Source organism: Bombus fervidus, chromosome 12, assembly GCF_041682495.2.
Source record: "Bombus fervidus isolate BK054 chromosome 12, iyBomFerv1, whole genome shotgun sequence".
Lineage (NCBI taxonomy): Eukaryota > Metazoa > Arthropoda > Insecta > Hymenoptera > Apidae > Bombus > Bombus fervidus.
Genome location: NC_091528.1, coordinates 1,524,778 through 1,547,783, shown reverse-complemented (window position 1 = coordinate 1,547,783; position 23,006 = coordinate 1,524,778). Strand labels below are relative to the sequence as shown.

At 31.8% G+C, this 23,006-nt stretch overlaps 1 protein-coding gene, 1 long non-coding RNA gene and 1 other non-coding gene across 13 annotated transcripts in view; 2 read left to right on the top strand and 1 right to left on the bottom strand.

Annotated features, from left to right (window-relative positions):
- LOC139992796 (uncharacterized) overlaps positions 1-23,006 on the top strand; it is a 208,635-nt gene that overhangs the window by 4,389 nt on the left and 181,240 nt on the right. The gene's annotated exons all lie outside the window — the stretch shown is intronic.
- Positions 32-14,066, bottom strand: LOC139992779 (uncharacterized). Of its 3 annotated transcripts, XM_072013969.2 has the most exons (8): positions 13,942-14,066; positions 10,497-10,580; positions 8,276-8,378; positions 7,318-7,449; positions 5,622-6,061; positions 5,177-5,402; positions 4,291-4,549; positions 32-3,983 (listed from the first exon to the last, which is right to left on the bottom strand). In XM_072013969.2, exons 2-8 carry the CDS (start codon positions 10,569-10,571, stop codon positions 3,368-3,370), a joined length of 1,851 nt encoding a protein of 616 aa, XP_071870070.1. In that variant the 5' UTR covers positions 10,572-10,580; positions 13,942-14,066; the 3' UTR covers positions 32-3,367. The 3 variants fall into 3 exon arrangements, with proteins under 3 accessions (XP_071870070.1, XP_071870071.1, XP_071870072.1); XM_072013970.1 differs by lacking the exons at positions 10,497-10,580; positions 13,942-14,066 and adding an exon at positions 8,439-8,932; XM_072013971.1 differs by lacking the exons at positions 10,497-10,580; positions 13,942-14,066 and adding an exon at positions 8,476-8,931.
- Trnat-ugu (transfer RNA threonine (anticodon UGU)) lies at positions 6,810-6,882 on the top strand. The gene has a single exon. It is a non-coding gene; the product is annotated as a tRNA-Thr (tRNA).

The following is a 23,006-nucleotide window of genomic DNA, read 5'->3' as shown; positions in this document are numbered from 1 at the left end:
AAGTATTTTAAAAAGATAAATGATTCACGCCTAGTATGCAATCGCTTTTATATCTCTTAAATAATAATTTATATACAAATTATGTTTTCGAAGTTGTTTTATTGAGACGTTACAACAATCAGCATGCAAAGATTACATTGAGTCCAGAATCTTACAATATTCATTTGTTTCAATATACTTGCTAAATATACAATTGGCTTGCAACAAAACCGCTTATGTCAAGCAAAGAACATTGTTAGTGCTGCAAAAGATACCCTTGAGTACAGATTTTGTGCATATTTAATTGTCAATCGGAAATTCTTTTGATATGTTTCTTTATTGCTCTACATCATGGACGTAAAATAATGATTCTTTAAGAATTACAGTTTTTAAACAAGTTGTTTATATTGCACATTTATTGCCTTCATTTGATTTTAATACAGACATTTAGGAATAATGTTACGTGTAATATAAAAAAAGATTAAGTATTCATGATACGTAGTTCTTAATTCTGTAAGAAATAGTCTTTAAATTAAACTAAATTTTTTGAATTAAAAACGAACTAAATATATTATTATTAAACTTTTAAGAAATTGATCTTTCTACACATTTTCAAATTTCATAGTAATAAATATATAAATTGACATTAATCATGTATTCCATGAGTATCTTTAAGTCGTTAATAATACAATCCGCCTTTCTTGAGTTCAATTGTATACCTTGAAATCTTGCACCGAATTTGCAACACTAACGATAATACCAAGCAATCTTTCCTATTGTTATTAACCCTTATTTACTTACAGTTTCATCACAGCTTGATTATGTTTTTATTGTTAATTGTTAACTATGTATTTCGTATATTTACATGTTATCAGTAAGAATAATTAACAGAGTAACGCCAGTATTGATTGCATCATTTTGAAATTTCATTGCACCTCATCGTGTATATGAAATTATACTTCAAAAGTTAAAATTTCTTATTATGTAAATTTAAAAAACCGATATAGATATTTTGTTCCTTCAAAGTTATGCTTCTAATAATTTTATTCATAAAAGTTAAAAAAAATTATTTTATTATACGAAAAAATGTTCAACAATATTTCAGTTTTGTAACATGTACATAACTAAAAATTTTAATAAATTTTAGCTTTTATATACACAAAATATTTAACAAAGATTTCCCTAAGTAAGCACATATGAGTGGGACATATTAGCCCAGAGAAATAATATTCCAAATATTATCGGAGATTTATCATTTTTATATGTATATTTCTTTAACCATTGGTCCATTCAAACTCGAATAATAAACAACTTTTTGTTTTCTGAACAAACTCAATTCTTCCCTTCTCGTTTTATTCCGTTTACCAAGAAAATGTGTCTCAGCAGTTTTATCACCAATTTTTAGTGCAAAATATCAAATAAAAATAAACGAAGAAATTTCTCTGCACGTACAAATGTTGTTTTACTGATTCCATATGTATATTATTCGTACTAAAAATAAATTAAACTACAGAACGCTGTTTTTCATTATATGCTGACTTAATATGTTCAATTGTGTTTTATCAATGTCACCATATCATCGTACGAGAGATATAAAAATAGATTTTTATATTCATTTGGCTAAGTCTCTGTTTTTAAAAAACAACATATATACGGTATATCACTCGACGTCAATGGATTGTCATTTTTGCTACATTTCTTTTCTTTTACACTCGATTCGAGTATACCTACAAAATTCATTTAATTCCTTCATTCTTATTATATCATCCAAGGAAAAGTATTTTTTCATGGAATTTAAGAACGATTTTGATATTTTATGCAGGTATAATGAAATAGGCCTCAACTCGTGAAACGTTTAACAATAGAACAAGAAAGATTTTGGCAGTTAATTCTTTTCGAATTACTGCACTTTCACAAATGTGTTACAAGGGACAGCTCAACGCTGTGTAAATATAACATTGTACGTCATACGTATTTAAACGAGTTTGATACGATATGACAAAACCGTGTCATATATAAATGTTATAAATACATTGATTTTTTCTTTATATTGTTTGATATATCGTTTATCGTTTCAATTTAAGAAATACGTTGTTTGAAATGCCAAATGCATTCTCTTATACATATATATATATATATTGTATATATTTCTTTGTAGCAGTCATTTAATAGCTAATATAGATTGAGTAATGGTAATACAATTTATCATATGTGTTAAAAATTGGAAAATACATTTTTAGTAAAATTTCGCTACAAATACATATCAACAATTTTTTCGAAATATTTGAAATGCATGTATGTATTTACGTCAAATATTTTTAAAGCGACTTGAAAGGCTTTTTATACATTGCCAAATATGAAATCACGTGAATAATTTTCAACATTCTCGCGGTGCAATTGTCTTTTCGCTTTATTTTTCGTATCATAAACATTGAGAAAATTGTATAATGTAAAAAGAATATAGCGTAAAAGATTTGTATGATTATTCTCGGTAGAAATATGTATCGTAATTTCAACATAACTTTTATGTACCTTCGTTATAGGTTAATGTTAATTTTGTACAGATTGATCGATTACATAAGAGGGTATATTATTTGTCATTATCGCGGCAAGCTTTTATGTTTATCATATTTCTTTCGTCAAGAAAATAATGTTCTTTTGAAAATGATTGTCTTGCAACAGAAAGCAATTTGTGAAAAGCCATATTAGCTTCACTTATACTATGTTTTGAGATCATTGAGCACACATTACGTTACTGTATATTATAATTCGAAATTGAAAGATAGAATATTTAATTATATAATGAATCATAAAATAAGATACAGTGAAACAATATAAGATTCGGAGTGAGTTCGTTAATATTAGGCAAAATATTTATCTTTTAAAAAGCAATTATTCTAATTTTAATAGTCAATACACTTATTCCTGATTCAAATTTTGTCTAAATTACAAGTACAAATATGATCGTAACAAACTTGCACGTAAAACTATATCTAGACTTGTAAGTCTATCTTGCCTAAATGTGGCTGTAATTTTACTAATTCACGCAATGTTCCATTAAACTTACATATCTAATATTATGAATATTTACCTTTATAAGGAATACGTTATCAAATAACAAGTGACTGTATCAACCTTTTACAACAAACAATTTCACAATATCCTACTAAACGTGTATCTAACGTGGAAAATGCGAACCTATTCTCACTCAAAACTTGGGGATTCATTCGTGTAAATTTGTTCACAATCAGCCTTTACATTTCTCATTTTTACCTGTTGCGAAGATTTTCTTCTTTCAATCATTCGAAGTAATCGTATATCTCTTATATCTCGCAATCCAATTATTTTTTTATAGGTAATTAATCCATTAATTGAGAGTATCGTTTCTTCAAACTTCATCATCCTCTATGTACAAAGTAGTTCCTTTGCTTTTTACAAAATCATGCAATATCGCATCATCACTACGAATATTCCTTTTCTGTTCTTGTTTCTTCGATACTTGATTGTTACATATCAAATTTTCGGTTATTAATGAAACTTCATTGCGTATTTCAGTCTCGTCCAATTCGTCCCTCGGCGTTTCTACCTCTATCTCCGGGACATTTTCTAATTCAGGTTCCTCAAGTAAGGCATCAACTTCAGTCGGTCCATCGGACGATACATTCGCGGCGATGGGTTCATCGACATCAATCGCATGGCTATCGTCAGAATTGTCTGCTCGACTTTCTTCAGCGTCGAGAGACGCTGCCGTGAAGTACTTGAACTCGGATTCGGATCCGCCACTTTCGATAACGGCTTGCGTGTTTAAAGAGTATCTGCTCGATTGCGCGTCTTTCTGCTGTTTCTCGAAAGATGCTCTCTTATTGTCGTCCGACCTAGAATGGTGCAGTTTCGCTTGTCGTTGCCGTTTTAGATTTTCACCACTGCTTGCCCTTGACCTCATTTCCACCTCGTCAGATAGGTATTTCGTGCAATCAATGGAGAATCTGTCCACTGACAATTTTCTAGGAGAAATTCATTAAATAGTTTAGAATCTCCCTTTTGTTTATTTTTTACTTGATATAAGATTAACACGTTTCGCATTATGGTTGTCTGTCATAATAATCAAAGACGAAAAATACTAAAATACTAGGTAAGAAATATAGAAAGGATATTTTTTTAATAAATGAAAATTGTAAAGTCTTAATTTAAAGGTTTATTTTAATATACGTTTAATGTGCATTTTGAACTTCGTTTTATTTTCTAAGTTCCGTAACAACTTTTGGCATTTGTACGATACGAAACATGTTATTAAATAATTCTTAATGTTACCTATAATCTCCTCTGCGAAAATCGGGACTCTTCCTGAACTCCAGGCTAGCTTTACGTTGGCCCATCATTCTTTCAATTCTACGTTCGCTTCCAGCTTTGTCAAATGACATTTTATGGAAGCTCGGCGAGGAGATTTTACGGAAGTCTCTGGGGGATATTTTTGTAAGATCTTTCGATGCGGTCAATTCCTCAAATAATCTTATGTCTATCGAGTTTCTTTTTCTCGGTACAAAATCGTCTGGATATTTGCTGTAGGCACCTACAAAGAAAAATAACTGAACATTCATAACAAATGTCATAAACCTAAATGTCATTGTAATAATATTACAAGTCAACGTTACGCGAATGTGATATTTCATTTGCAATGTTGATTATGAAAATGGATTCTAAGAATTCGTTTATTTATAGCATTATTATATTTTTATTTTTAGAAATTGCTTTTATGTTTGAAAGTATTTATTATTAGAATATATTTCGTAGTAATATTACATTTGCGCATTATTTCTTTGCTTGGTCCTTGATTGGTTAATATTAACCCATTTGCATCCAAGCACGGATTAATCCGTGCGCTGCGACTGTCTTCTATCACCAAGCGTGGATTATTACGCGCGCTGCGACTGCCTTTTTTTATTTCCATTTTCTAATAATAATCTAAATAATTTTTTTTTAAATAAATAATTTTTACTTTTTTCCTCTGTTATAAAGAATGTAAGATGCGATGTTTGCGAAGTAACATTGTCTACCAATCGTTTTGAACAGTAAATTTTCGGTAAACTCCATGAAGAATTCGGATGTCATTTACTGCAACTACGATCGACTGCGCGCAAATGGGTTAAAAAGTTCATTACTGTCGGCTGATCTTTTTACTTCAGAATTTACAACTGACCTGATAACTTAGGCGAATAACCACGACCCGTCGGGGATTTATCTGCTTCTTCAACTTCTTCGACATAATCAACTTTCGTTTGCCGAAGCAGTTGATGACGTCTCGCGGTATCCGATCTATCTTTAACTTTCAATGTAACTGGACCTTTATTAGGAATGTGCAAATCCATCGCCATTGAAACTTGGCTGCCTCCCATTTTTTGTTGATCCAAACTTTCCCTGCTGACCTATTCAAAAAATCACGTTAGCTATGTCCCAATTTTATAATAAACTCTCATAACAAAAACGGTCTTTGTCAAAATTGTTTAATTTATAGATATTAAAGATATTAAGTTAAATTGTACAAGTAAGTCCCGGTAAAAGACAAGTATGAACAAGGGGCATTTTTGTTATAAGTTTAATTGTTTATTAACAAAGAATATACGGCTATTGTATTCTTGTTATACCTGATGAGGACTGTAGCTTGGATTATCAACAGAAAGAGCATGCCTCTGTAACAATTCTGGATTTAATAACGCGCATCCAGCGTACTTCGGTGTTCTTTTACGAGGTGATTTCTTCTCAATTAACGTTGGTGCACTGGGGCTTTTCTTAATTGAGTGCCCAGTCTGTTTCTCGCTCAGTTCTTTAGAGAATTGCAAGAACTCCGCGGTCAATTGTTTCCTAGAGACTTCGTGTATGCTTGGACTTGGACTTCTGTTTACTTTGAACACACCGAGTTGGTGATCCCATTTGGTCGTTTGACTAGATGTAGACCTACGATTCCGTTGATTTCTCGTGTTTTTTATTGTCGACGTTTGATTAAAGCGAAAACGGGCCGGCACCACTTTGGCAGCATTATCACGAGCCTCGAAGGTCATTACACAGGCTGCTACTACGATAAAACCTGTGAGATTTCATCGTGTTATTTGTAGATCGCGCTTTAGTAAAATTATATACCTAATTCGGCAGTCCTTAATGATAATGATTGATTAACTATCAACGTTAAAAAGAAAGTTAATTGCGATTTTTTATTAACATAGCGCACTTCGAATGATTGGAGAAATTTTTTTAGATTTGATCGAAAATTAAGAGGAACGTTACAGAGTATGCTGATAATTAGTTCTTTTTAAATTATTCTTCTGTGAAGAAAAAAATCAATTCGTGAAGCGAATCGGAGAACAAAGCGATAATAGATGGATTAAGTGGTGCGAGAAGGCTTTTGAATATTTATCTGTGATGTCGGATGTCGAGAGGAAGCATTTATGTGTTAATTTAGGAATATTTTTCAACTTGTGTCATATTTTATATTAAATAAAATTGTGAGATAATATTAGTAATGATCTTGCATATATATATATCAATACAAACAATTATTTAATTATATAAAAATTTGTTATAATTATTTTATTAATTTCAAAGTAGAAAATTTAAATTTTAATCATAACACATACGTATACAAATATTGAAAAAAAAGTTATTTAATTATTTCAATTTAAAGAGAAATTGTCTTATATTATGTTATATTTGCATAAATAATAATTAATTTGTATTGAAGTTTTATACATTTATAATTTATAATTTATATTTTATACATTTTTAATAAATGTATAAAGAACCGTGTAAGGAGTTCTCAAGACGTTCGTAATCGTCAAGCCTCCATAGCTCAGGGGTTAGAGCACTGGTCTTGTAAACCAGGGGTCGAGAGTTCAAATCTCTCTGGGGGCAAACATTTTTTTTCCCACTTTTTTCCAAAAAACAAATATGCACAATGTACAAGCACTGTTTCAATCATGATCAAACATTATTTAAATATATTAAAGTTTTAACAATATATAATCTATCTCACTTGCTATTATATTCTATAATATTCTAGATCACTTGTCTTTTATAATTTTTTTTTAGAGATATATTTAGCTGTGATTGATAAACTGTTAAACGATGTATTAAAAATTTTATATTCTTTGACATAATTTCATTCGTAATTTATAATTTCGCCGAAACTTCTTTTGAAAAATCTTTGCATTTGAAATTAAATACGGAGATTGTGAATAATAAAACTGTTTGAAATAGTTGTTTTGAAACAGAGACGTAGTTTTTGATGTATAGAATTTAAACAGAGGATAATATCATTTAAAAGTTTTTATAAGATGTTAGCATTACCTCCTACTCCCATTACGATCGGACCAGCATAACTGAGGTTATTTAGATGGAACCCACGTGATTCATTCTTCACTCTTATCGTTAGATTACCTCTGATTTCTTGTGCCACGGACAGTTGATCTGCGAAGTATCCTGTACGATGTACAAATACAGATTTTTTAAATTTTATTTTAAAAAAGAAATGGAGCAATATCAATGCATTATCTGGCTTTGTATGTAAAATGTGGCATTTTATTTGAATTATGAATATATTTGGTTATTAGAATAATATAATTTCAACATGCGCTCTTAATAATTCGCAATATTATTAGTTAATGTTAAATAAGTTGGACGTGGTTCTTGATTAGTAATATCCTAGGGTTCTTTTTGCACATACTGACCAATAATCAAAAATTCGCGAGTGGTATATGTATTATATATGTATAATTGGATATTGCTTTATGCAGACGTTATAAAATAATTACACGCATTATGCAAGCAGGAAATTATTAATCGATACCATGCAGCTATCTTAGTGTTTTGTTTTTCATCTATTTTAAGAAACAACGATGGCACTCGTGATTGTTTACTTTTTCATAACTCTTTCGCTACTATAGCATCGAAGCTCAAAGCGTTTTTGGTATATAGACTAAAACAGTATTTTTTAATACAGGAAAATTATGCATATAAATATTTATAACGTATCATATAAACACAAAAAATATGATACAACAAATATAAGTAAATATAATAGAATAAATATAAATATAATATAATAAATGCAAATAAATATAATATAATGAATACATATATACGTATATCGTAGCAAAAGCGTTAATAATTACGAAGTTTTAAAACGAATGTGTGATATCATATAAAGATTAATTTATTTCGACCAATAAACTATTTCTAATTATTCAGATAATCTGTAATAATAATTAGATCAATTGAAATTTATAAATCTCATAAATCTACTCACCTATGGTCGCCATGCAAGCTCCTAAAAGCATTAGTAGTAGACCAATTCCGAGAGCTTTGCAGGCGTACCACAAACACCGCGTTGTCACTTTGCCTCTCACCACCTATTCGATTTAATTGCTTTCGTTAACAGTTAATAACCTGGACGATGTCCAATAACTTACTGAGCACATTCATCGACGCTTCATCATTTCACTTTACCTAGTTCTATGGTCTGCTAAAACGATCACATCGATTCGTTCGTCACATTCTATTATGACGCAGTATGCAGTAATACTCGTCTGTTATAACTTTAACTTGCGTGTTAAATATTTCTCGGTACAAGAGAAATTCTAAAAAATAATCTTCTCTGTGTGATTTAAAGTACACAATACAATAATTAATAAACACAAATAATTAAAACGTATAAATCGATTTTATGTAATAATTTAAAAATTGGAGGAAATTGTGAGAAAAGTACTAAAAGGAACATAAATCTGACAGAACTAAATTTTGATATAAGAGAAAAATTTTACCAAATGCATGCTTCATCTAATATTTAAGTTTATTTAGCTACGCGTTAATCATCAAAGATATAAAACACGACTAAACTTATTCGGATTACTTTTTCTTTTACAAAATATAATTTCATCGAGCTTTAGGGAACACAGACTGCGACTTTTATTTGCACGAAATTCTTACCTCATTAATGTATTGCTTCTCATATTGCAAATATAGATACAGTAGTCGAGTTTGTATGCACAAGAGAGCTTATGTTTGCATATACTACGAAATAATATCGCGAATCAAATACGTGTTTCAGTTTCGAAATTATATGTGTACGAAGATTATTCAAGTAACAATCTTTCAAAGAGAAAGATATACTGTTCATGTTTATTAATGTATTTCTTGTTGAATATTTCAGTTAATAGTCGAACTGTGCCAACATTTTCTATGGATGCAAATAAAAAAAGAATATTTGTTTGAAACAGAAAACGTTTGGATCATAACTCTATATTCTACTTTTAGCGTAATGCCCTGTATAAAAAATATAGTACTTAAAAGTTTTTAAAAATATTGTATTAGTAATAATGCTATTGTATTTACATATTTATTTTCATAATACTTATAGTACTATTATTATATGTATACAATAATAAATATTATAATAATATACAGTAGAACTTCATATATCCAGATCTCGTTTATACGCATAAATAATTATTTAGCGTCAATTATATAAACTCATAACTGAGCCTCTATTATCCGAACTACGATCCATCGTACTTTACAGTTATATGAACATATATTCTCAAGTAATACGCGTTCGATACCCAGCTGAATGTTGGGTCAGAATTGTTGTTGAACCTCAGTTGTCCGAAGGTTATCAGGTATCGGACCTAATAAGAGGAATTAGTGGAATAGCTAGTGAAACTTTATTATCGGAACTTGTCTGTTATCCCAACAGCCTTGTCCTCCATGTTCGGATAAACAAAGTTCTATTGCAATTAAATTAATTATAATTGTATAATATATTATAATAATACTATAGTAATAAATATTAGTTAAATCGACAATATTCCTAATTGAATTATATGTTAATAATTTAACAATTCTCTCACAAATTATATTTTAATATCTTATTATAGGAAACATTGGTAACTTTTGCATAACTTCTTTTGTTAAGTTTACAAAGGGTATTATATATTTTCTATTACACTGTTTTATATCTTCGATATTTTCGTAATAAATTTATTTGTTTCTACATTTGTTCAATATTTATTCTTAGAAAATATGTATCAACATATCTCAACTTTGCGCCAATTTATACACATATCGTGCCTATATTACTATACACGCTCTATTTATACGATATATATCTATAACACGACATAATCGATCCAACAAAAGTGAATGAATTTTATTTCTATAAAAAAAAGTATTTACGTAATTTGATGATTGAATATACATTATACAATAAAATTCTATTTTATTCATTATGATTGAAAACTTATTTTCATTTATTTATAAATAAAAAGATTACGATATTTATAATATTAATACTCTAGAGAAATTTTTGAAAATAAAGATGCAGGTCCAATAAAGCAATAAATTACAAAAAAAAAATTAAAACGTAACGTTGTAAATTTCGTATTTATCAATGATTGAAAGTGATTTTGTTTCGAATAAATTCTTAGTAGTATATTAATATTAGAGGTTTTAGTTGGAAGTTTGAAATATACCTGTACATTCCAGTGAGCTCCTGGACCGCAGGCTCTTCTCTGCGTCCCTTGCCAGTGAATGCTTCCTTGGGGCATTTTGCGTTCCTGAAGTTGAATAAATCCTGCATTATTAACAGGAGTTAGTGGTGCAACAAATTTAATAAAAGATACTGTTCTAAAGAGAAGTTAAAGTGAAAACCTTCTTATCACAGATTTATGTGATTCGAGATATTTTCACCGTTGTTGCAATACTCAAACGTTTTCAGAGTTTAATTAATTTGATTTAAATGTATTTTGAAAGTACGTATATTGGTTTCCAATAAAAGTATTTTGGTTCTGGACTGTAGGTAGAATATAGATTGATAGTACAATTCAAAGATCATTTTAGACTTTTATACATATAATTTTTATAGAACTGAGAATTTTGCATAGATTCATTGTTTTTTTACTTTACTTCAGTACTTTGTGTAAAATCGATAGACCGGCTATTCCTTTTTTAATTTTCAAAGTACCAATTTAAGGTTATAGTTATTAATTACGGTATTCAACTTTTATACTTTAAGAGTACAAGCATTAAAAGATTAAAGGTAAATCAATACTTTTAAGCTATTTGGTGTAATAAATTTGGTTGAAAAACTGTGCTATCTTTAAATCAATATCATCTTTAAATTTTTAATAGTTTGATAACGTTATAAAAGTACAGTAATCTATCCATGACAAGACTTCCAAAACTATCTCAAAATTGCTACAGAAAGCAACTAACGTCTTCCTCGTGGGTACTATGGTTATATCGAATTTAACACTTGTATGAATCATTTCGTATCAAACGTTTCCGGTAAACAAGTTACGGCTGTGACTTGTTCGCACGAAAATAGAGTACTAGCTCACTCAGTGCCTCATTTCATTTAACAGAAGGCGTAACTTCTTGCTCGGCATTCGATTTAATTCAACTTCGCGATACGTATATAGTACTTGCCCCGACTTTTACCACCCTCTCATGCTCATTCACTTTTACATAAGGGTAGGTAGACATAGCCCAGGCGTGCACAATACGTCCGTGTAAAATTATCTGTCAGTTTTCGATATGTATATGTGCCACGCTCGCATACTACACGCATATAACAAGTAGAAGCATTGTTCAGATCTGTTTCCTATCTTTTCTGCATCTTTCACCGTAGAAAGTTCCCACTTCGTATCGATCCAAATCCTTCTTTAAGGTTTCTTTCGCAATCTCTGTTTACAACCCGAAAACTTGTCTATTTTCTCTTTCACGGGTTTACTCCGGATTCAAGACCCATTCGAGCTCGATTGCGGTTTCGAGAGCCTCCGCCAATATATTGTTACCTTTTGAGTTTTACTGCTCCAAGTAATCGCGAAATATTTCACGAGAAATATCTATATTAGAACCGTTAAAAAGATATTAATAATCTAAAGCACTTTGAATCGCTAACGAGGAAACTTGAATATACTAATTGTTTTACAATACTATAATCAACATAATGTTTGAGTACATGTAATTGAGATCTAAATGCAGAAAATTGAAAAATATTATGCAGTTTGTTGAACAGAAGGACTTAATATTTTAAACGCTAATTACTGATTATAAAACTCTGAGAAAGTTGGTTATAGATTTTACGTTGATCAAGTCTAGAACTACGTACTGCCAGCTCTTAAAGTTTCAAATTTGTATTTTTTAACGTTCTATGGATATACTAGAATCTGCTTTTAACAGGACGCACAAAAACACAGAAGAAGGTTCTTTTGAAAACACAAGAGTTCAGAAAATACAGTTGATATTCTAACATCTGGTTTCTTGTTTTTTATTCGTATCGTATCGTATAACTCGTTCCTGAAAAAGGTCTTTACTCCTTCTATGCTACATTCGAACACAATGTTCACAGAGAGGAGTCTTCATTGTAGGTCAAACGTAAGCTCCATTGTGCATAAAGTGAGAACTTCCAAGCATGAAAAGATTCATTACAATTATGGCGATTAAAGCTCGACACGTTTCGGGCTTTTAAATGCTTTTTGACGATTGTTATCTTCTTTATAAGACGATAAATTTTTCAGATGCAATGTTCAATCGCATTTTTTCATCTTTTGATATAAATGGGAAATTTATTTAATACAATCATAACACACTGTTATCTTATTGTATATTTATATTTGAGAAGAACAGAGGACGTTTCATCTGAATTTATGGGAATAAAACTGAAAAATGGAAGTAGAAAGAAAATGCAACGTTGTGTTGACGCAACATTTTGTATGTAATTTCTTTTTAATGAATTCACATTATTGAATTCATGTTGTGATTATGAAAACGAATTTCAAGAATTTCTCGATACTTTTCTTTGTTGCTATTTCTCTTCTTCTATCTGGATCCTACAATTTTATCAAATTTGAAGAAATTCAAGTACTGTTATGATGAACTATATTTTTTTCAAATAATAAAATTTCTTTTTATGACTACCTGATGAAACAGCAACTTTATTCGTGTCCGTTCAATAATATTGCGTTTACGCAAATTCTGTATATATTACTTTACTGCTCAACATGAATAAAAAATAAATAAATTCTACTTTGGTATTGGATACCGCAGAATGAAATACAATATAGAATGAAAGTTTAAATAAAGTTTGAATATACGTTCGCCACAACAACTTTAGGCGAATAGTGTAATACATAGTTAAAATAAATGACGAATTCCATTCGTTGTGGAGTATTAGTTGCCGTAACGATCGAACCGAGCCATTTTCATTTGCATAACCACGACCTTTGACTACGTTGCAGTATTCTCCTTTGTTCAATTCGACCACGAGTGCAAGTAACAGAATGGTTCTTTTGAATAATTCATTGAAAAAGAATTTGGCATCCCTATAACTTTCTCTCTGTGTTCTCGAATATTTCATCGTTAAAAGAAGATGTTCCTTCCATTTATGAGATTATTTGTGATAGTCGAACATTCTCGGCAACACGAGCAGAAGCATTCGGCTTTTAAGTTTGCCCTCGAGCGGTGTTTTAATATGCAGAAAGCAGGATTGCTTTTGTGATTAAACTTTGTCCTATGGAAGCGTTTCCTTGCAAACGGTACTCACACAGAAACCGTTCACGTGGAACGTAAGATAAGAAATTTCAAGAGAGATAATGTAAGCTCTGATTCATGCTACTATTTCTTTTAAACGTTTTAACAAATTTTACGTATAAGGTTTTAGCGAACTGCTGATAGAATTCAAGTAAAGTCAACATTTTGATTGAGAATCTCTTAGATAAAATAATTTCTTTATTTAGAGATTTTCCGTTTTTGTTGAAAGTAAACTATATTATATCTACATTTGCAAGGATTAAGATTGGTACAAGCGGGATTTATTTGTTTCTATCCACTTTAATTTCGAAATTACGAAAATTTCGGATTTAGAAATGATGTTAAATACAGAAGGAAAAATAAATTCCTTTTTTCTTTACTCACCTTCCTGCCTCTTCGGATTTGTTATCGCAACATCTTCTTCTATCTTTTCTTTTAACGACCAATGTGTTTGCGTGTCTCTTGTACCATTTTCTCTCTTCGAAACTCCGTTGAAATTGATTGTACAATGAAATAGTCTGTATGTCATAAATTTTCAAAGAAATGTGAACAGCACTATAAGTCGCATGGTTACGTTCAATCGCGATCACAAATATATGTTTACATATATATGTATGTAGAACGTATGAACATCAAAATACAATCAACTATTGTAAATTCACGGGATGATAGTTGGCGGACTCGTACCGACGGGACTACGCTTTATTTTTATTCCAGCACGTGGTATTGGTATGCGAATTACCCCGGGCGAGAAACCTCGGCTCGGAGACGAGTGTAAAATGTACTTAGACCATAGTTCTTGAACCGCGTTTGTCATTTCAACGAGCTCTCTTTACGATGTCTCCTTAATTCTGTAATTAAGCAGGCTGTGTGGAGCCACCGAGCAAACGCCAATTAGCTTCCATGTAAATTCCATTCATGAAACAACTCCACTCATCGATCTATCCGTGATATCGTTGCGTATACTTTGTCTCGTTCCTTTCAACAGTTTCTTCTTTCCAACACCTCCCTTCGCAATTTTGGGAGTATCGATTCGAGTTCGCATTACAGAATAATTTTGTAACTGGGACAACCGGATGAACTTTTGAAAAATACCCTCGAATGTTTTCCTCAGTCGGTCGTCTGGACCCTCTTTGAAACGTCTCTTCTGTCTGATATTTTTAATGGATGCACACCATTCTCGTCTGTATGCCGGTAAATGATTCTAATTACGTTGCAGCGCGCTGTTTTCACAGATCGAACATGTATTTTCCGCGAAAGAACAACTCAAATGTCATATCGTGTTTGGTCAAGGGAAAAGTTTCATTGAGAGCCAAGCTAATTCATCAATATTTCTACGATTCCTTTCTTACGAATATAACTTTTCTTTTTTCGAATTTGATTCAACAGAGCTGTGTCAATTAAATGTTTTTATAGGAATTTTGTTGTATTTTCTTATAATATGCAAATTTTTTTCACGAGTATTACAATGAAAGTTCGTCTTTTTTTTATTATTAACTAGCTTCCTAAAGCTACTTACTTAGCTAATACTTAGACACATCGATCTTATTTAGCAATTTATCGTAGATTAAATTGCACGGGAATTTCGTTACATTATAATATAATCAGATAAACCAGAGTCATTTCGCAATAGCGATCGATTGCTCCAATTTTGCATGTTCATTCCGAATTTCCAGATGCTGTTTATTTACAGCGATTGTATCTGTATTATTTATCGCTTCGCATTGTTTATGCCCACTGTATTTATTTATTCATTATACGTATGAATATTCTGTACATATTTTTGTTCCACACTTGGTTCCATAGAATTCTTATATCTTAATTTAATAGTTTAATTTAATAGCTTAAAGATTTTAGAAAGGAATTTTGATATTTGTCATCAATTTATTCCTTTGTATAAAATCTACGAAGGTGGAAGAAAACTGTTTGTTCGTGGTTTAATAAGAATGCAGAAACATGATTTATATTTGTTTTTGAAGACGATATTCGAATAATATCATTAATATTTTTGCGATAAATTTCAAGAGAGACAGTTATTTATCTCGTAGAAATACTGAGAAATACCTCAAGAAATCTTTCAAAACATAAATATCCTGCAGGTTTCTTTTCTCGATGAGATGTTTATGATCTTTGTATCCATTCAAATTCTTAAACTCTCGTAGAATATGAGACAAAATTGCAAAATATAAGCTTCACTTTTTCATCGATAAGGCAATATCGAATCTCTTCCTTCTCTTTTGCAGCACTATTTTTAAGTCATGTTTCTCTTTATTTTTATTTTTTTACGGGTTTACTATGTTCGAGTAATCAAGAAATGGAAGTGTTTTACTCGCCTAACTCCCATTCCCTTAAAACGAGTCCAATGGAATTAAATTTTATGGTCCGCTTAACTCCTGCCTTTTCTCACACGATTCTGCGTTTCATCGCGGAAGGAAGCCACTAAATCTGCACTGGATCATCGTCGGATCGTAACTCTTCTCTGTCCCACCATCGGAAAACGATTCCCACCCTTTCAACCACCTTACGAGACACGCGTTGCTCACAACTTTCGAACTTCGTCGTAGAAAGCACGAGGTGGAAAGCGCGATCACTAGGTCCTTCTAAAGCGGCCAGAGTAGATATTTGTCGGTTTATTGAAGGTTGATCCTTCTGGCGGTATATTCAGTGTCTCCTAAGGTATCACAGAGTGCTTGACAGCAAGTTTTACGTATAAACTGAAATAGATAGAAAGGAAAAAAAAAAAAAAAACACCGAACCGATGGAAACTGAATCGTTCACTAAATCATCGCGCGATGATCGAAGACGCGACGCTGATCGTCAATGTTTCAACCGCCACGATTTTCTTCTCTGTTCATCGTTTCCTGCGTCTCTTTAACGAGATCCGGTCCCCCAGCCTTGTCCTTGTTCACCCTAAATGGGTGCTGGCTGTTCGCCGGAGAAGGAAAAACGACTGGAAACGCTACTAAATCACCGTCAGGATCAGGACTCGGGGGACGACGATCAACGATGCCGCTTGAGGGAGTGTCTCTACTCCTCCAGCATCACCTGTTGGTATCGTATCCCGGTCACGGGCTATACAGGGTGGCAAGGGGAAAATCTGCTCGAGCTAGACGCCGAAAACACGCCTGCGCGAACGCAGATCGATGTGTTATATCGCAAGCTCTCTTATACGGATCCTCTGCTCTAGCTCTGTCTCCTTCTCTTGGACGTTCGTTCCGAATGAGACGTGACGCGACGTCGACGCTTATCGTCGATTTGACGAGTGCTATTGTGTTTATCGGACGTTGCTTTGTATCTTCTTTTTTTTGCTTCTGTTCCTTTTTTAGGTACAGCTCGATGAAACCTTTCTGTTCTTTTTTGGTCCTCGTTTCGAGCTGAAGTTGGAATTCGATGATTAAACCAGATTGATGACTTTTGGGAAAATTTTGCTTTAATTATTAGTTCTGTAATTTGGTTTGTTTTATTGCTTTAGTTATTTGAAAATGTTTTGTTAATAAATAATTTCAGTTATTTTGCGATTTTTCTGCTACGTAGCTACTTTACCATAATATTCCATTCGTCTTCAATTCAACCGTGTTTTTCTGTTTCGAAGCTTCTAAAGTTTCAGAAGAATGTGGTAGATATAATTGATTTCATGTTTCAATTTTGTTCTATTTTTCTGGAGCATTAAAACTCTTTGCTTATTGAACCAAGAACGAGATTGAGATTAAATTTCAGAAACTGTATATTCAGTTCGAAACGAAATGCCACGATACATTATACGTTTTTAAGCCACAATTAAAGTCGGAGTTAAAATTGAAAGAAACCAAACTCTGGTAAAAATTTAATCCATATGTCGAATATATAATTAATATATAATATATAATATATAATATATAATATATAATATATAATATATAATATATAATATATAATATATAATATATAATATATAATATATAATATATAATATAATTACTAGATACATATAATATTTTTGTTAGTATAGGTTTCTTTAGTTCAGCACGTTTCGAAATTATTCTTTTATCAAATGTTTTTTAAAGTATGCAAAGAGCTGTATATTCTTTAACTAATCGATTTTCCGTTATCGATTCTTATATTTTTCTTTGCGCTTCGTTTCAGAGACGGATGACTTCTTTCGACAAGAAATTGTTGATCAAGTCCATTGGCTCGTAAAAGTTTAGCATACTACTACTACGTATACTTACTTTTTATCCCTTTAACAGTTTCGATATGTTAGTACTATTTATACGATATTTATTAGACTCAAGAAGATTTGGTTTTGAGAAAATTTTATAAAAGATTAAGTGAGAAGAATTCAATATGCATTAATCGTATAACGTTAATATTATACGTTTAACGAATTATTGTTTCGTATTTGTGAATTGTCAAGGAGAAAAATGAAGAAATTCTTTTATCACTGTATCAACTAGTTTTGTAAATAATGTTTATTAGATAATGCGTGCTTACGAGTATTAGGTAACATAATGTATTCTACGGTCCTTCATAGAAGGTGTACAAATCATTGTTCCAGCAATGTCTTCTAGATTAACATAGATAAAATCATCATCGTTGTCATCGCTATCGTCTTTGTCCTTGTTCGATTCGTTAAATCTATTTCTCTCGCCTGAGTTTGTTATCGTGCGAGCCATTTATTTTGCATCGACACTTAAAATCGAATCTGTTTGTCAAACTCCGAGACCATTATTCACACTTTTGTTGAATTCTCAGAAATTTTTCCCGCATCTCACGGCAAATATCTTAAAATATCGAAGCGTCAACGGATAGTAAAAAATGTTTCGCGAATTTAGTGGGGCCGACATGTACGTGTGGAAAAAGATATTCTTCTGGATGGATCTTTATCTGTTTATTTAAGTACGAGGTTTATTCTTCAGGTTTGTAGCATCTTTTACTTCAAAGAGTTAGAACTTTAATCTAGTTTAACTCACGTTCTAAGAAAAAAAACTATTAAACAAGATCGACTACATCGTGCAACGTGATGAATCACTTTGTTGAACCGAATGGTGTGCTCTTCCTCAAAATCAAGCTGATCAAATAAATATTGGGGCGCGATAGAAACGCGCAGTTGGCCTCCGATTTCTAATAAACATCATTCGATTTTAGTGTTCCGTTATACGAGTCCACGATGATCGATTCAACATTCCCGCGAGTCTTTCAACATCAAACAAACCGAAGTCCCTAAAATTATAATAGTTTATACACAATCTAGGGTTCACCACTTTGGGTATAACTAAAACTGTTGATAAATAACGTATCACTTTTGGATGTTTTCTTTTTCTAAATTCGTCAGGGTCATTCGGAGCGTATATAGCTCGTGAAAAATTGGCCTGACGAGTCTTTTAAAAAATGCTCGATTTCTTTCATTTCCCTTTACGTTCGCTCAGTCATTTTTCTCCCTCATTCGCATTCTGCATTCATCCTTTATTTCTATATATATATATATATTTGTTTTGTTTTATTTATATAATATATATAATATATATTTTTATGTAGGTAATAGCAAGTAATTTAGTCTTATGTGTCCGTTTCACGTTCGTAATTATAGCAATCTCTAGTCGAATGGAGATTAATTTATTTACGCACGGGATTCTGCATATTCTCACCATTTCATGTTCATAGGATTGTATGCCGTGTACGTGTCATGTATGCGTGCGTATTCCCCAATGATTGTATAAGATCGTGTAAATGTTTGTATTGTATACATGCTTGTAAACGTACTATTTTCCTTAGGTAGTAGGTATCAATAGTGTCTCTTGCTTGTAGCGTTAATAATTAATTTATTAAAACTTTCTATATCATTTTAATCCTCATAGTCTCTTTAATAATCGCCTATACATCCCATCTCGCTCTCTCCCTTTTCTCTCTCTTCCTTATCATCATACGTCTTCTTTACAATCTCTCTCTCTCTCTCTCTCCCTCTCTCGCTCGCTCGCTCTCTCGTAAATAGCTGTCCTTTTATTTCGTAAACGCTCTCTTTTATTAATTTAAATTCATCTAAAAAGATTTTCGCGTGCAGTGTTTGTCGAACAGCTCGAGAATCGATTTTATCATAGCAACAAACTTGTTTACTTCCATTTATTTAAAAAGTGTTTATTTCAAAATTCGTCTACTTGATAATCTTCTGTTTAAAACAGTATAATTCAACCGTAAGAAACAACTAGTTGAGTTAATGAAAATAATAAACATGATATAAACAAAAATGCTTTATTGATGGTTTAAACAGGATAGATTGCCGCAAGTCGAAAAAAAGAAAAATAAAAAATATTTGTAGGGTATACTTTTAATATTGGAAAACGTATGTTTCCATATGGATTGGGCTGGTCTAAGTTTAGCTTTTCTCCTCATCTATATTGCATCCTGATCTGATTGCATCGAAGCATTATTAAATAATTTAAAATCATTGAATCTTACACATTTTTCTCGAGCGTTCGACATTATAACAGTTTAAGAACAGTTTAAATAGACAAATGAACGAAGTATCAGCATTATATTTTCCAAGCATTTAATCGGTTCCAAGCCTAAAAGTGGCAATCGTTGAGAGTTTAAACATTAAATATTAATTTGAATTTTTATTCAAAGTAACTTATAAATTTTCAAACGCTAAAATTCGCGAAGGAGAAAGCTGGAATGAAACAACTTTAAGGGAAAAGGAAAAGGTTAGAGAGGAGAAAATATCTAGAAAAGAAAGCAGCTCTACAAATTCAATCATTTAGGTAATAGTTTATAAATATCTGAATTATCTAACGATTATTATTAACGAATTATATCTTTACCGAATAAGTAGGGAAAACACAATTCTGCAACTTCGTTCAATTTATCTGTTCATACGTACATTGGCTACAAACTTTTTCGTCACGAATGGTCGTAAGTATTACATTCTCGAGGAATAAAGTGAAAAATTGTAGCCAAGATCAGACAGAAACGGCTTCAAGTTTTCTCGGGTTTCGGTTTTTGAAACTGCTTCTCTTGTACATCCCCTGTTATATACATCTGTGGATTACACGTCGATATATCCTATTTACATGCGCGTGTCTCGTCTTGCCAAACTTGCCCTTTTGTGCGTTTGGACATGTCGGTTGTAATTGTATATAATATAGTAAGTTACAATATTATTAATCTGAGTTTCTAGGCAGTTGTGTGTTGTTTATGTTATGTACGTTAAGATTTATCTCTAAAGTTCTTCTGTTTCTCTTTCTCACACTCTCTCACACTGTTTCTCTCTCTGTCTAAACGTTTTACTTTCGCCCTTTACACGAACAATTGATTTTGGCCTCTGTTTTCTTGCTAAATCGGTTCAGAAAAGGAAGGTTCATCTACGCATGCGTGCTTGATCGTTTCGCTACTTAATTCATAGAAAATGAACACGTTGAACAGTTTTCGTTCGACGTTCGAGCCTTTTAAAAAGATCGTTGAGCGTATCGATACTCGACTCACACAAAAGAAAGTCATCGATAAATAAAATTTGTAAAAATAAGAATTCGATTTGATTCTCACGCGAGAATAAAAAAATGTAAACAAATGTTTACCTTTATCTTCTTGAAATGCTCGAAACATCGATTTCTTTCAACTTGTTCGATATTTCTCTTGATTATTATACGACGATTTATTTCAACCGTATCCATTTCTCATTCTTCCGCTTGCACTCATGTACTCACGCACGCTCGAAATGATTATCTAGAGTTTCCTCCCTCACGAGTCGATTCGAAATTAATTTCTTTTCGGCATCTCACGCGGCTTCGAAACCCATCTTCGGCAATTTTTTTTCGCCTCGAAGGAAAAACGTGATTTCTTCTTCCCCTTTATTTTTTCTCCCCATTTTTTTCTTTATACAAAGAATACACCGTTGCGGCTATACGAAACTAGAACGGTATCATTTTGTCTACATGTGAATAATTCCATGAGTCGTGTGGTTGTAACGCTATCGTAAACACAAGAGTGAGTCTTGTTTCCATCTCCATGTCTCGATCAATGGTATTGAGCAATGTACTGCCGTCGAATCAATCGTTTGAGAAATATACTTCGCTTCCCTCAAACATCATCGTTCATGAAAAAATTTGAACAGCTATAAATAATGTATCATCGTTGATAGAATGTCGGAATCAAAGAAGCAAACCAAATACGAATTTCTTTTTCTTTTTTAGCATTCGAAGATTTTACTGTTCTCGACGCCAAGTATTTCTCAAAGAATCGATCCAATCAATATTTTTAACGTGCTAGACTTACTCTTTACGAATTAGAAATCGTAAATATCGTCCTATTGGTCTTTTACACTACTTAATCGTTCACTACGTGGCGGTTATCAGTGTTATTGCTGCTAAGAGTTCGTTCAACAGGATCCTGCTGTCTCGCTAAGGTTATTTTATCGGTAGACAATAAATTCTGCTTGTCGATTTGAAATTGTTATCCTTGTCAACGTCGAGGAAAACGCAAGCGTACGTATTTTTACTTCGAGGAAAAAAGCTTCCACTAACGATCGTACTCAAGACCTTTCGCTTCGTGTAAAGTAATTAACGATCATTCGCTGTATAAACCGATAGCCTTTAACGCAATTGTTGTTCTCGAAGTTCTTTGCATTTCGCGATATATTGTGCATATTTGAAGGGCTCAGTGAAAAAGTAGTACAAGTGAATTTTTTTTTGACACTAAATAGAACAGAAATATGAAGAAACGATATCTGCGTTTAGGCAGAACGTAGAAGATTTTGCTATGAATAATCAAACCTTTATAGGTATAATAACTAGCATTGTTATTGTGTATAATTAAAAGAATAGGAGTAGCAGAGATTTGTTTTAGCTAATACGTATTATAACAAGTGATAGTGCAATTACTTTGGGTATTTTATATACTTTTTATATATTAAATGTATTCTATCCATTTTTGCATCTTTAAATTTCTCATAAATGCATAAAAATCCGCAATCTAACGACATGTTTTAATTAACTTAGAAGCATATGCATTTCTCTATTAGAGTTTAATTTTATTTATAGTTTCCTTAATTGAGAATTTTTTCATTCGTACTAGTTTTCCTCTGAACCCTTTCTTTAATCCTGTCGAATCTATGGAACGATATATCTCTTAAAATTTTCTTTTGTACGAAACGATACTTAGTTGTATTAGATCGTCCAATAAGTTCGTATCGCAATCCGTGTTTACTTTTCGTGGCGTGTTTTATGTACGTATTGGGTAAGCGACTAAAATAACTAATCTTGTGGCATAGAGTTGAAGAAAAGATATGAAGAAAATAAATGATAAGTACTATCCAATAGTGCAATAAGTTTTTAATCAAATACGATAATATTAAGCTAACTAGAAATACTAATGTTTTTGAGATGTAAAACGTTATAAATACGAGACATAGGAATCTCAACAAAAAGTTAAGATTTAATTAATGACGTTAATTGACGTCGAATTAAATACGCAAGATATAT